We start from the raw sequence: 15537 nt of genomic DNA, 5'->3' as shown, positions 1-15537 counted from the left end.
GAACCAGCGTGGGTCGAGGATAGCCGGCCTTCCATCACCCGGATGCTCTTGCGTAAAACGCGTGCAGAGCAGCTTGCACGTCGTCTTCTTAGGCCCCCCTCGCCGGTCCCCAGACGGACATGTGAAGGGGACCCGAAACACTTAGAGGACCAGGGCTTGGGCGGAATCCGCCTCCCTGGCCCCCGCTCGACGGCGGCGGGATTGTGCGTCTCTCACTGGCCCCGCCGCCTCCTTCTGCGAGATGGTGCACTCGCAGAAGTCGAGCATCGCCTTCCACGACTCGTCGTCGCCGAGCATCGATGCCACAACACTCGCCAACGACAAGTCGTTTCCTATTTTTGCGACGAGGACACGGCGCCACCCCTCCCATGCGGGGCAGGCAACGAGCGTGTGCTCCGCCGTGTCCAAGTCGCAACCACAATGGTGGCATTCTGCCGTCGGCTCGGCTCCGATCCGGTGCAGGAACTCACCGAAGCAACCATGCCCAATGAGCACCTGCGTGAGCCGGAAAGTGAGGCGTCCTCTGTCACGATTCACCCAATCCACAAGGACCGGGCGAATCGCCTCGACGGCCCTACGACCAGCCGAAGGATCAGCCAGCCGTCTGGACCATGACTCCAGCAATGTCATTATGAGGCTAATATAAATCGTGAATTATGCTGCCTTATTACGTAAGCGTATTTTACTCCGCTTGCAGATCACAGGGTAGTCTGTCTAGGAAAGCGCAGTGCGCTCATGGACAGTCTACGTGACGGTAGAAGTTCCTGGATGCATTCGGGATGACTCCCAGATACTTGACCTTACCCAGAGTATTGTTTAGTTGAAGGCGCTGATACAGCCCAACGGTGCTTTTTGTAGGATTTACTTAGATGTGGTATTCCAGAAACCTAGATAGGACCTAGTAACCTAATAAATTCGGACCATTTTACTGAGAACTTATTTTATTTAATCCAACACATGATTTTTCATAACTTATCTCATTAAATTCTATTTCATTTCGTTTGTTCCTGTTAAATTTTCATACTGTAAAATTGGTTTCGGTTTTTAATATTTATGAAAGCTATTAGGGACTAAGATCCTATCCCAAATGGACGAAAAAAACATCTAAGGATGTTGTAGGTACTTATTAACTCCATGGGATAGAGATATTAACAAAAGGATTTTTTGGCAGGAGTGGAATGGAGTGAATTGTTTTATTTAATCGTTTAGTGTTTCTTCAGGTTTATATGTGTAATAACGGTGGTTTATTAACTGTTTAGTATCTGTGAAAGTGCGCAAATGTGTGACAATCCAAATCTGAACGTAACTTCTCGGGATCCTCCAAAAAGTCCACTGAAAAAGTCTCAGTAAATGACCATCACTTTTCCTGAGATTATATTTCATACCATATCATTTCATTTCATTTCACTTCAGATTATCATTTTTCATCAAAATAAGAATAAAAATTAAAATAAGACTTGACCCAAAGGTCTTAGTTACCAGGTCATAAAATCCCTTTAAAAAATGAACTATTATAAATAATCTTTATTTTATTTATTGAATTATTGTTAAAGGACGTTTTATGCTAATATATATAAGACTGTTTGAACTTTAAAATAAGTAGTTTATAATTAAATATTCTACAGCTTAAAATGAGCTGGTTAACTTCGAGGATTCTAAGCGTTGTTTGGAAACCCACAGTAAACGTTGTAAGGTTAGGAGTGCAATGAGAACAATATTAATCTAATGTAATGCTTTACAAAATTTATTACAAAATACTTTGTTTTTCTTGAAGGACAAGATATCACGCCGATAAAAAACGATTAGTCAGGAGATATGGCTACCAAGAGAAAATCTGGCGTGGTGGACTCTTGCCTAGATCTGAAGGAAAGGCACTACCAATACCTGAATACAGGTTAGAAGAATATCGAAATTTAGTTAATTATTGAATTCATTTCTTTAACAACACAGTTTTTTTAATCTTAAGAAAATTTAAACTGAATAAACAAAATTCCTCTTGCAGACCTGATAATCCTTGGTCAGTAAGAAAAGCTCTTTTTGGACAAAATGACTATATAGACATTTTAGGACCTGGTAATCTACATCCAGTTAAAACATTATATAATATACCGTCATGGATTCGGGGTGTGAGTGGACATGAATATCATGTGAGTATTATAAAGTTAGGAAGTTTTAGTTGGTACATGAAATGATGGCTAAACGTTCCTTTATGGTCCGTCGCTTTGGAAGCTCACAATTTCTTTGTAGATAGTACTCATAAATAGAAAGCTTTTTGCAAAATTTCAAGTTGCAGAAACTCACGATTTACGAGCCGAAATGATTACAAAATGTTCATGTTTGGGTGCATTAGGTACTTTTTTTAAAAGTTTCTGATATTTTTACATTTTGCTTAACTGGTAAGAATTGGTTGTCAAAATGTTATTTACTGAGCTCCCTTCATTGGCATAAACATGAAACTGTGGGAAATAACTATAAAATTGCATCTTCCAACAAATACATGTTTTTGTTCAGTAGACTGAATGTTGTGAAAATTTTCTACTTATCCAAAAGGTGATCCTAGTCATTGAGTTGCGGCTACAACTACTATAATCCCAACTAAACTTCACAGAATTTTATAAATATTCTCTTAATTTGTAAGTAAGATTTAATGTATTAAATCACTGTCATCTATGTGAAATTGGGGATTTTATTTGAATGAAAATTACCATGTTTTTTGTCAATTAATGGAATTGGTTTATTAAGTAGTGGGTAAACTACAAAAAAATAAACATATATTAGGATAGTAATTTAATGCAATTTTATCATTTGGTTAGATCCTACTAAGAAAAAAGAAAATGTGGGCAAAAACTGGTACACCTAGATTGAGACCTACAAAATGGAAGGAAATACAAAAGCGCTTGTCGTTCCTGTATAGAAAACTAAATAGAAAAACGAAGACAGGACCTTCACCAATTTAATTACTTTATATCATTAAGAACAGTAGAGTTTTATGTAGATAAATAGGATACAAAATATAAAGAACAAATAAAACCATTTTTGTCATAGTATTGTTTTATTATACACATTAATTTAAACAAGATGACTAGGTAGAATTTTTACTATAAATTTTATTTATAAAATGTTATTAATGTATCTAAAATCTAAAGATGGTGTATTATAACAATTATATTTAAAAAAAAATAAGTAATATTTTATTAATTTAAATAACCCCAGTCCTCCTTGATCATGTCTGCAGCTTTCTCTGCTATCATTACGACTGGAGCGTGAGTGTGAGATGCGGGAATTCGTGGCATTATTGAGGCATCTGCTATTCTTAATCCTTTAACACCGTGTACTAATAATCTAGGAGAAACTACTCCAGTTGGATCTCCTGTTGGTGCCATTTTACAAGTGCCGACCTAAAAGTAAAAAAATTTAGACGAACGTATAATGGCATTTCTAATGTACAATAATACAGTATTTTATTTAGACCCATAGATAATAAACTTTTTAAACCGCAGTGCATGACTGCTTTAGAGCGGAAATAAGTACCTGTGCGGGCTTAGAAATCTTATAATACGCACTGCTACGGATTAGATTGGGTACCGGTTGGCGATCGCAGTACTCTGGTATAGTAGTCTGCTACTAATGCTGCTGCTCATTCTTCAGTAAATCCCCGACATACGGCAAAACATACGACGGTGCTATTCCAGACTGAACCCACACAGCTAAACCTGTACCTACCTGGTGATCCAGTGTAATAGAAGTCTGCATTATGGCGCATTCCCAGTACTCATCTGAGTCAAAGATTAGATGTTCGCAACCAGGAAATGGTATATCATGTAGTTTTGTATTGTACTGTTGAAATGCTTTTGTTCCTATTATATTTTCAATCTGCGAAATCATAATTATATGTCTAAAAATTTAATTGGAACTATAAATATTTTTTTGCGGCTTCATGTCAATTATGTAGCTTTCAAATCTGTATACGGCAACAATAATTCAATTAAACTTTAAAAAAAAACAATTACCATTCGGACTCCTTGTACCATAGCCTTGAGGTCATTCAAATCACTGAAGTAGTTCGGTTGAATTCTCGGATGGTCGAAAAAATTTGAACTTCTTAACATAAGTCGTCCAACGCTCCTTGGGCGAATCAGTACAGGGTTGAGAGAGAAAGTACGCCATCTCACTTTCGGGGGAAGTGTACCGTAGACTTTCCAGAACCATTTATCTGTAACTCCTACAATCATACTTAAACATCAATATCTTTTTAATTCTTAATTAATATAAAGCACTCGAAATATGTATATAGGATGTTTGTAATATAGTTTCAAGATATGAAAGATATCAAATGAAGACAAAAAAGTTGCTATTATGGTAATCGTTAAGCACCGTGGAACTCCCACTGAGTTTCTCGCCGGATCTTCTCAGTGGGTTGCGTTTCCGATCCGGTGGTAGATTCTGCGAAGAACTGCTCTTGCTAGGGCCAGTATTAGCAACACTCCCGGTCTGAGCCCGTGAGCTCACCTACACGTCAAGGAGAAGCTGAAATAGCCTCTCAAGGCTTGAAATAGCCTCTCAAAGCTATCAGCATAGGTAGGAAAAAAACTGTGGAACCAATGAGATAGATATAAAATATATTTTCACGTTAAATTATTTATCAATACGTACCGAGTAAAGAACGCAAAATTCCTATAAAATCTCCGGCCAGAGACCCTGCTCCCATGACTAGTTCCATGTCTGGCCGGCTTGCTACTGAATCGTTTGATACATTAGTACGTATGAATGCTAGGCCGGCAGCTCCGCCTGGAAGCGTTAAAGGGCCCTTGCCCGTCATATATGATGCCGCTGAGAAAGGTGATGCAGCCGTTAACTGAATAATAGCAAAAGAAATCGTTCAATCCTTAGCACCTTCTGTTATCTATTCCAATTTAATTAGTAGTAGAGAGTAAAAAGTAAAAAGCAACGGAGCTTGCGGGCGCAGCCGCATTTTATGACTACGAACAATTGTTTACATAACAAACTGTGTCCACATGGTTCAGTAGTTATAAAGGAATATCCGTAAAAACCACTGTATATTAGTATATATACAGTGGTTTTTATTTATTGTTCACGAATGTTCTCGATTAGAGACCTGTGAGTTGCACTCAGAACCAGTAACTTGAGATAGAAAAGCTTGTTCTTTTGATAAGAAAATAATAATCTTTCATCGGTAAATGCACAAGGAAATCTTTATTAATTTTATGTTTACAACCACTACATACTTCATTTTATTTATATTAGTTTTTTTAAAGATTCCATTGCATAGGGGATCCCTACCTGAGACGAACTGCGTCTATAGAAATTTGTATTTAATCTTTTTTTTTTATTGCCCTTGTAGGCAGACGGTCATACGGCCCATCTGATGGTGAGTGGTTACCGTCGCCCATGGACTTCAGCAATGCCAGGGGCAGAGCCAGGCCGCTGCCTCCCGCTTAATACTCTCCACAAGCTTCGTTTGAAGAAGGACATGTCATAGCGCTCGGGAAACACCGTGGAGGGGAGCTCATTCCATAGCCGGATGGTACGTGGCAAAAAAGACCTCTGGAAACGCACTGTCGATGAACGCAGCGGTTCCAGATAATATGGATGAACTCTGCTCCGATGGCGGGAGGTGCGATGATAAAAAGGCGATAAGGGGATCATCTCAAACAATTCCTCAGAGCATTCCCCATGGAACATACGGTAGAAAATACAGAGGGAACCGAAGTCCCTCCGCAGACCCAGAGGTTCCAAACGATCCGTGAGAATGGGAGTATCGACAATCCGAACGGCCCTCTTCTGTATTCTGTATCTAGACGCTTTTTACCTAGTTCGGCATAAGGAATATGGAAGTCATTAAATCCTAAGACACCTAATATCTTCGTGCTAGGGCATAATGTATGTTTGTAAACAATTAACACCGGGATGGGCCGTTAGCTTGTGTACCTAATTAATACTTTGTACCTGAATAATAATTAATACGATATGTTGTATTTTATAACTTACATCGTTAACACAAAGCCTAGAGTCATTGACTATGAATGCGTTTCCGGAGAAAGTAACATGATCTTGTAGATTGTATCCGACAGGGAGGTCAACCAGAGTACGTATGCCCATCTTCTCTAAGTGTTCAGTTGGTCCCACACCTGAGAGCATCAACAGCTGAGCTGAACCAATGGTGCCAGCCGATAAAATTACTTCTCTGCGTGCTAGAACCCTGTATCTAAAACATGCACAGTTGAATAAGTTTTTAAAAATATAAGGGAACCTTTTATTTACATAGTTTAATTTTATTTAACAACTAAATCAGAGTGGTTAAAAATAAAAAATCTCTGAATCTGAATTCGAAGAAAAAATTGATTTTGAGATGAAACAAATTTACGGAGTGCACAAAAATAAAACGAATGTATTTATCGGTATCCGTTCGGTATCCCACAGACACTCTCTTTAAAGAATTTGGGGTCCTGAGCGTGAGAAGAATATTTATCCTTAGGGCAGCCCTTGATTACCACAGAGAAGTTCCTAAAATTACCAACATCAAAGTTCTTGCTACAAAACGCACTCCTATAATCCCGACGCCCTCAGTTAGGACGGCTTTTGCTCGTCGTTTTAGCTCCTACATGAAACCTTACTTATATAACAGACTCAATAAAAAATACAAAATTCTTAACCTAAATTACGAAGAAGTTAAAAGAAAGTTAATAAAAGAACTGCTTAATTGGTCCTACTCTTTTTCGGAGGACTTTCTGAAATGCATTAAGTAACCCTAAACACGTACTTATGGTAAAAATCATTACACCTGTTCCTTTTCTTTTTATATATATGTGTATGTGTATGTATATATATGTATATGTGTGTGTGTATATATGTATAATATTTCCCTTAACTATTTTGATTTACTTGTATATTCAGCACCGTTATTACTAGTTTTAAGATACTCCTGTAAAAAAACTCTCCACGAGACAGGCAGTGCCTAGTGTGGAGAGTTTTTAGCAAACTGTTGTGTAAATGTATCAAGGTTAATAAATAAATTATTATTATTATTATTAACAAAATGACGAAAATGGCCTTACTACTATATACTATATAGGTCTATGTTCTATATTGATCTTTTCGTCTGATGACACGTGATATTCGCTAAATCGAGACATACATACAAACAAATGCTTCGTGCACGACGTTAAACTCCATTGATATTCAAAACCATCTTAAGTCTCATTCAAGTCGATGTAACGCTCTTAGCTCTAATCTCTTAACTAAGTAAAAGTACAGGAAACGTTCACAAGAATAATAAAACTCTCGTATATTATCGTATAGCCCTTCAAAGTGACATGTAACTTTATGGGTCTTGTTCGCATTTTATTTTCCTGGTATAAAGTGCCGCTGTGACAGCAAAGGGTGTTATTGATACACATTAGCTAAATTAAATATAGACACGGATAGATCCGTCGAACCCTAATAAAAAGTGGTTGATAGTTGTTAGCTTATGACATATAGCAGTGTCTCTAAATGTATTCTAGAAATAAATAAATAAATAAATATTTACTAACAATCACGCCACGTTAACTGGTCCCGTGATAAGTTCGTAAAGAACTTGTGTTACAGGTACCAGATAACGGAAATAAATGTAAGATTTTTATTATACACTTACATATATTTAATATACATCCCTAACCCTGGAAAAGACATTTATATTTATCATACAAATATCTTCCCTTGGCGGGATTCGAACCCGCGACCCCCTTATGTAGTGACCATGTCACTTACCACTACACCAGACGGCCGTTAAAATAATAGAATTAATTTTTAGTATCCGAAAATCTGTTGAAAATTTTACTTCGTTTTGTTGTTTTTGTATGTAGCCTAACAGCTCGAGGCCAGCTATTTTGAGAGTGCATCTACTACTGAATTAAAATCGCGAACCATGAAAAGAGCCGATTAGAAAATTAGCGGTCTGATACTATGAGCTAAGATATTTACGTTGAACTTTTAGACGAGTTCGAGGAGTATGGTGACCTGTGTTTTGGTTGTTATTATTAGCAGCACTAGCAGAAAGTGTGGATCAGAAGGATCTGTAAAGTCGTGCCTAAGACGTCGACGTTGGTTGACTGGCGTGCTCGGATCGGGGGTGTGGTTAGCGGCGGCTATGATAAGTGGCTTATTGTGTCGCGCTGCCTATTTGAAGTAGCACCCTCCAATCGGGCACTCTTAAGTCTCATAAAAATTTATAACCACATCAGCGAATTTAGCCCACCGATGTTTTGAAGATGCTGGTTCATATAGTTGCTTCTCGTCATCAGTCGGGGGCGTTTTATTGAATTCTTATTATAACTTTTACGGCCCCACTTACTTATAGTGTTGAATTTAGATATTCGTTAAAAATAATTTTAGTGGCATCTTAAAGATTTAGTTTAGAAATAATTAATTATCTAGTACACTTGTATGTTACAATGCTGTAGTATGTTTGTTTGTATTCGCATAAACATAATGAAATTTTGTTAGTTAAGCCTTCGTCCAATTTATCATTATTATTTCATCGACAAGTTTAAAAAAAAACGGTATTTCTAATGATAATACAAACATTTTAGTAAGATGTAAAGTTTTCAGATTCGTTTTAAAATTATCATGAATTCACAGATAGCGAGTACCTTCACAGGCAGACTAAGGTGTGACCTACCTTAGGGTAGGCAATGTTAAACAACCATGAACGCTTTAAATGGATTCGCTCACCTTAAGATGAGAGGTCAAAGTCGCAGTTGAAATGACGATTATCCCATGAATTATACTTTATACATAACTAGCTGACCCGGCAGACTTCGTAGTGCCTCAATCGATAAACAAAAGACCTAAACTTTTGTATAAAATAAACTTAAAACAAACAAAAGTAATCCGTCCGACGGGGGACACATCAAAGGGAAAACAAAATTGTTATTTTTACCTTTTAAACCTTCTCTGGACTTCCACAAATAATTCAAGACCAAAATTAGCCAAATCGGTCCAGCCGTTCTCGAGTTTTAGCGAGACTAACGAACAGCAATTCATTTTTATATATAGATTGTTTACGGCACCACGAAATGGTAAAAATGCATAGGTATTTTCAGGGTACCTTTCTGTGCCATCTCACAACATCAGTAGTTATTCTGGTTGCATTCATTATACGATATAAATCTTATTTCATTTATGGTGAATAAATTTTGAACTGACCTTTTATTTCGTTTGATGAATTCTACACCATAAATTGTTTTGGTTTGAGGTTTTATTAATATTTTTGTGACGATGGTGTGTTTGGTAACTTTCAAATTTCTTCTAAAACGGACAGGCTCTAGAAATGCTTTCGACGAACTGCATCTTCTACCGTTTCTCATTGTAGCTTGAGGTTTTGAGAAACCCATCATATGTTCCCCGTTAGGGTCCCGCCATTCGTAACCGAGCTCTTCGCCGGCTTTTCTAAATACTTTTTCCAAGGGAGACTTATAAGGAGCATGGTCTATGTCTAAATATCCATTTCTTCCATGGTATGAGGAGTTTTTCAATTCATCTATTTTGATGTTTTCCGACTTTTTAAAGTATTGTAATATATCGTCATAGCTCCAACCTGGATTACCCATTCTCGCCCAGTCATTATAATCTTCAGGGTGTCCCCTTTGGTATATTAAAAAGTTAAGTACGCTACTACCGCCAAGTACTTTTCCTCGGGGAAGAAAACAGACTTTCCCTCTTAAATCCTTACACGCTCGTGGTTCCGGCTCTGAGGTATAGCCCCAGTTCATAGGTGTCATTGACAAAAACGAAGCGAATATTGGAACATCCGAGAAAAAGTTTTCATTGCCTCCTGCTTCGATAAGTAGAACTTTCCATTGCGGCACTTCAGTTAGTCGGTTTGCGATAACGCATCCCGCAGATCCAGCTCCTACAACGATGAAGTCAAACTCTTCTCGGTGTTTAGGTGTATAGTCCTGAACGAAACCCTCCTTAGGGTTCAATGGCCAAGGCCGGAATAAGTCGGTCCAGTAATCAAAAAAGAAGTTGGCGTCTAAACCTCTTACAGCCGTGACGTATAGGAGAAGGAAGACACATCGCATGTTTTTTCGCTTTCATTCCTAAAATTCATAAACAATATATGATTAAACCAGATCAAACGGGTGAAATACACACAAATTGATACTAAGATAAAATAGTTACTACTTGTAAATAATAATACTAGAATCATAGAATAATACTTGGAAATAATAAAGTATAATAATGAATTAAAATATATAATCATTTTGATTTAAATTTTAAATTAATTATTGTAAATGAAGGTCATAAATTATAAAGAGCAGCAGATATTTAATTGTTCTTTCGTTAATAAAAATACTGTAAATACTAATTATTACACTATATATTTCTGATTAAGCCTTTTACTATAAAATGGTGAAAAAACAAACATAACAACTGCGAATTTCAATCAGATACATATTTCACTAGAAAAATCGGCACCTGCTTGTGGGGTTTGGTCTCTAGCATACCCGGATCGCTTCGTACGAGTACCTACACTAGGTGTCTTACCCTTAAGGCCATGGGTGCTTCAAACCCAACTTTGTTGCAGTTGTAAAAACATACTTTTGTACTTAAATAAATAACATTTTCTAGGCAATGGTAGGTACTTTATTCCAAGGACTTCTCTTATCGGAAATCTTAAACTTATAAAGAACACAACATGAATAACAAATGACTGTTTCAGAAAAAATGGTATTCTGATCAGACGTGTCGTGGCTAAGACCATGTAATGAAGAATATGTGTTCATTCTAATATTTATGCCAATGTAATAGAGAATTTTTTTAAGCGTCTTTTACGTAATTATTGTTACAGAAAAAATTGTGTTTGAGATTACGATATGGCATTTAAATATGAGAGCTGTAAATAGGTGTTCATAAGTAATTATGAAATTTATTTCAGTCGAATAAACACAAATTTATAGCAAGTCCGTTGACCGTCACCTTAATAAGCAAAGGATGCGATCATCAATCACAATGTGGAACATCCGGCACTGAGAGTAGGTTCCACACAGTTTCGATTTTTGTCACACAATGCTCGGAAAATCTCGCATTTATTTATTACATACGTAATGCTATTGTGTTCGTGTTGTCCATAATGATTTAACTGGTCAATACGTTTATGTATTTTCCCGTATATATTATTTTTAATATATGTTAATTGTATCAAAACCAAGGACAAATCGAATTGGTTTTTGGAAATTTTCTCTATAGAGTTTGACGGAAGTCGTTAGTACCAGGAGACCTTACATGGGGGCAATTCAAGACCGAATTGCGTTGTAAAGAGTTTTCGCAACACTTTGAAAGCCAATTAAGCGGAAAAGTGGTCCTAAAACAAAACATTGCCCGAAAAGTTATCCTCAAAAATCGAAATAATCTTGGACCTGCAGCCGCAAGGAATTTTCTGAAATTTGCTCTATGGGGAACGGCTCGCAGCAAACCCGCAAACCAGTGCTTTCCAAGGGCTTATATCAACTCAATTCGCCGCGCTCACAGATCCGTCCCAGAGAGTTCTCGACTTCGGGTGCAAGCTCTTATCGCCTCTCTCAGATAATGTTCCAATTTGAATTCTGATAGTCACTGTATCGCATGTCATCCTGCCCGAGCCCAGCTGGAATAACCTTTTAGGCTATCGGCGATTATGTAGGGAAATAAAATAAATCTGTCATGCTATTGTCAGCATAGTCTAATGTATGCCATTCATCAATGACATGTATTTGATGAAACGAGTTGGGGAAAGCACCGAGCCTTTTGACATTAATGCAATATAACTCATTCTAAAGTTTGTATGCCTTTTCAGCTATGGTTAAGAGATTAGTTAAGGGTATAGTGCATACATTTACATTTGGTAATAAGGTTGCAATGAGGGTATAGTATTACTTCGATTTTTCTTTTCTTTGCTTTTCGAAGTTATTCAAGGGGAGAAACAATTGAATAGTTTTTTAATATGCTTTGTATAGATAGGTGTGAATAGTACTGTTGCTATGTCAATAACAACCGAATTGCCTAAAGCCGGGTTCAAAGTTAGTTTGCCGTATTTATTAAGCTATGTTTTATTGCCTTGCTCGACAAGCCTATATGCACTGAAATGTGTTCTGTTACTGTTAGTATATCACTGTTAATTGTTTTATACTTGAATTTGAAACCAACAACATTGTGACACAATGATGTGCACAATTTAACTTTAGAAAAGTGATTCAGCATCTTGCTTATTTACAATTTAGTTTTCGATTTTTTTTAAGAGCATGGAAGGCCTCATGGCGTACTTGGTGTTATCTGGCTGTCGGAGCGTATAGACGTTACAACGTGAATGCCATTACCAATCTTAATACGTGGTGTTTAAGTTTTAATTGCATTGTGTACCCTTCCTTCAACCCGGACAGCAGAAATAGGCTGAACGGTGTCTCTCGTCGGTGGATCGCCCGTGATATACGGATTATTAATTTGCTTGTAATTAATAACTTAGTCGCGGATTTATAAGCATAGTATGAATAGACTTTACTGGAACATCAAGAATAAAATGCTAAGTATGATGTGTTGCAAAATGTTGATTCCAAAGTACAGGTATGTTGTATATCCAAACGAGCCTCTGAGAATTCAAACTGACTTGACCAGTTCTTTCGAAATAATTTGTTATCCGATTTTTAGATTCAGTTATTGTGTAATGAAACCGCATAAATATATACCGGGCTTTTTATATAGAATCATTTTAAGTAGTACAATTGTGTAGTATATTGCATTGCAATTCATCGGGAATTTGTCATGTTAATAATATTATTCCTGACAATCAATGTATGTATAACAACCTAAACATAACACAAGCAAAATTTTATTTTCCACCCGGACATTTTCCTTGGTTGTAAAAAATATTAGGACCTTCAAAATTTAAGTCGCGAAAATATGACAAACCATTATTAAGGTTAATGAGGCATTTTACTTCATGCGCCATTTTATTACAAGCTCGTACTTTATAAAAAAAGGTGGCGTTAAGCGCTATTAAAATAATCCTCGATATAAATTTAAAACACATTCATTTAGTATAATAATACCTGACGAAAACGCACTCTAAAGAAACTTTAAAAATTATCATTCTATTGATCTATGCTAGGTTTTTTTTATTTAGGCAGACGAGCATACGGCCCACCTGATGGTGAGGTGCTACCGTCACCCATGGACTACAACAATGCTAGGGACAGAGCCAAGCCGCTGCCTACTACGTCAGAAATATATGCCTAAACCTCTACGTACTAGGTCCAAGATCCCGCGGTAGGCCCAAGAAACGCTGGTTGGATGTGGTAAAGGCGAATATAGAGGAGAATGACTTCACCCAGAAGGATGTTGAAGAGCAAAGTGGAGGAGGAGCTGAAATAGGAAAGCGGACCCTAGTACTAGACCGGGAGAACGCTAGGAAGAAGAAAAGAGAAGATGCTGCTGATCTAACAATGTCGTTACCTAAATCAATTGATGAATTAAAATGAAAACGTTGCCCGCAAAAAACTCAACTAATTTTCTTGAAAAAGTTTCAGACAATGTGTGTTGGAACTCCATATAACATAAGTAGTCCATAAATATAACTGGATGGGGCGAATAAAAATTGCCCTAAAACAAACATACAATGTATTTGTAGATAGATGGGTTTAAGTTTTTAAGAGAGATTTCATAATTCTTTTTTAGCCAGAAAATTCTGGAATTTTTTTAAGTGTAGAAACTAATACGGATGTACATTAAACAAAATAATAAATATCACAAAATAATTAATTCGATTAAAAATTAAATAAATGTTTTGTAGGTTTTGGGTTTTATTATAAATATTATTAAATGACGTTTTTAATGTGGTGGTTAGCCACCACATTAAAAACATCATGGAACCAGCCTAATTCTTCATTTACATATATTTTCAGTAAACATTTTTAATGTTCATAATATTCTATAAATTGGGTTCGGTTAACAAATAGCAAATTTTTAAAGACGAATTTTAATTTAGGATTTTTGTAAGTACGTGTTTGTTTTTTTTAAATAAAATAAAAAAAAATATTTTAACTTACCTTACTTTTGTCCCAAAATTTGAATGTAGAAGCAAGCACTGCGGTTTTCAATTGAGATGACACATTGAACGCTCATCGATACAACTGATCGTCACTAAATAAAATATCTCAATAAAACTATGGACCGAATATCGCGTGCTCACGGTTATTAGGGCCAATGTTAGCAATGAAATTTCTAGGAAATTAATATTTTCCGTTTTCATATATTATTGCGCGTGGCTGCGTGCTTCTAGCACACTGCACGGGCAAACGTCTAAATCTATAGTTCTCTATAGCTTGTTGCGCGCGTAGTTTTACAAGCAAATTAAGCTCACGTCGCTAAATCGACCTTGGCCATGTGAACAACAATGCTGCTGTTCACAATTCGGTGTTTGAATGAAATAAAATTACGTAAATATTTGGTAATTAGATAAATTGGATCGAAACACTTTTTTATTTTTTATTGTCAGGTACAAGCTGTACGAACGGTGCCTGAAGTCATTTAATATATCCTTTTTATTGTATTGATGAGCGAAGGAGCGGATATGATGAATTCCGAAGACTTTACTATATCTTGACGACCTATAACTACATTTAATTTTTAAAGAATTCGCATTCGGAAATACTACTATTACTGCGAATTGTTCGTAGTCTTTTTTTTGGTTTTCACGAGTCGTGCAAATAATTAAAACTTCATTTACGGTTTATTCTCCAGTTGACACAATATTCAAGTATCGACAAATAACATCTTAGTCGTCGATTACCACGAAAACTGAAACGTCAGAAATATTAAAAAATGATAATAATAAACCCTAAATTAAATCTTAGGTTTGTATTGGTTTTCATTGAAAAATTCGCATATAACATGCCCTATTTTTGGGTGTTTAATTTATGAATTTGTCAAAAAGAAAGAAAAGTATTTTGACACTTCTGAGTTTGTATTATCAAAGTTATATTAATGGGTTAAATAAATTAATTATTATAGATTTTAAATATTTATATTAAATTTTCAATTTTATTATTGCATTGTATTTATTCATTCTTGCTTTTTATGCTTGACTAGGATCTCGGTCGTTGGGTTAAAGTGAAGATAGTGAAGAATTTTACAGCATATCGTATTGGATGTGCTTTTTTTTGATTTTATAATAATATTATGTGTATTTCTTCTGTGCGTGTGTTTGTCACTGAACTCCTCTTTTTTTTTTTTTTTTTATTGTCTTTGTAGGCAGACGGGCATACGGCCCACCTGATGGTGAGTGGTTACCGTCGCCCATGGACTTCAGCAATGCCAGGGGCAGAGCCAAGCCGCTGCCTACCGCTTAATACTCTCCACAAGCCTCGTTTGAAGAAGGACATGTCATAGCGCTCGGGAAACACCGTGGAGGGGAGCTCATTCCATAGCCGGATGGTACGTGGCAAAAAAGATCTCTGGAAACGCGCTGTGGATGATCGCAGTGGCTCCAGGTAGTATGGA

The 15537-nt window shown here is 36.5% G+C and overlaps 2 protein-coding genes across 2 annotated transcripts; one reads left to right on the top strand and one right to left on the bottom strand.

Annotated features, from left to right (window-relative positions):
- The first annotated feature begins 1467 nt into the window (after window positions 1-1467).
- On the top strand, window positions 1468-3042 carry LOC101742599 (large ribosomal subunit protein mL51). The gene is made up of 4 exons (XM_004928499.4): window positions 1468-1693; window positions 1775-1894; window positions 2003-2147; window positions 2814-3042. The coding sequence occupies exons 1-4, from the start codon at window positions 1632-1634 to the stop codon at window positions 2955-2957; spliced, it is 471 nt and encodes a 156-aa protein (XP_004928556.1). The 5' UTR covers window positions 1468-1631; the 3' UTR covers window positions 2958-3042.
- On the bottom strand, window positions 3034-14390 carry LOC101735751 (glucose dehydrogenase [FAD, quinone]). The gene is made up of 7 exons (XM_012692578.4): window positions 14085-14390; window positions 9208-10103; window positions 6010-6226; window positions 4654-4855; window positions 4011-4222; window positions 3724-3873; window positions 3034-3398 (listed from the first exon to the last, which is right to left on the bottom strand). The coding sequence occupies exons 2-7, from the start codon at window positions 10083-10085 to the stop codon at window positions 3195-3197; spliced, it is 1863 nt and encodes a 620-aa protein (XP_012548032.1). The 5' UTR covers window positions 10086-10103; window positions 14085-14390; the 3' UTR covers window positions 3034-3194.
- Window positions 14391-15537: the final 1147 nt, after the last annotated feature.

The sequence above is a fragment of the Bombyx mori genome, chromosome 15, assembly GCF_030269925.1.
Source record: "Bombyx mori chromosome 15, ASM3026992v2".
NCBI lineage: Eukaryota > Metazoa > Arthropoda > Insecta > Lepidoptera > Bombycidae > Bombyx > Bombyx mori.
This window is presented reverse-complemented; position numbering and strand designations above follow the sequence as displayed.

Bases quoted from the DNA above. Each gene is read 5' to 3' on its own strand.
- LOC101742599 (XM_004928499.4), top strand. From the start codon at position 1,632: ATGAGCTGGTTAACTTCGAGGATTCTAAGCGTTGTTTGGAAACCCACA. The intron at 1,694-1,774 runs GTTAGGAGTGCA...TTTTTCTTGAAG, and splicing joins CCCACAGTAAACGTTGTAAG to GACAAGATATCACGCCGATA. The intron at 1,895-2,002 runs GTTAGAAGAATA...TTCCTCTTGCAG, and splicing joins CTACCAATACCTGAATACAG to ACCTGATAATCCTTGGTCAG.
- LOC101735751 (XM_012692578.4), bottom strand. From the start codon at position 10,085: ATGCGATGTGTCTTCCTTCTCCTATACGTCACGGCTGTAAGAGGTTTA. The intron at 4,856-6,009 runs GTAAGTTATAAA...GCTATTATTCAG, and splicing joins CTAGGCTTTGTGTTAACGAT to TTAACGGCTGCATCACCTTT. The intron at 3,399-3,723 runs GTAGGTACAGGT...TTTTACTTTTAG, and splicing joins CTATTACACTGGATCACCAG to GTCGGCACTTGTAAAATGGC.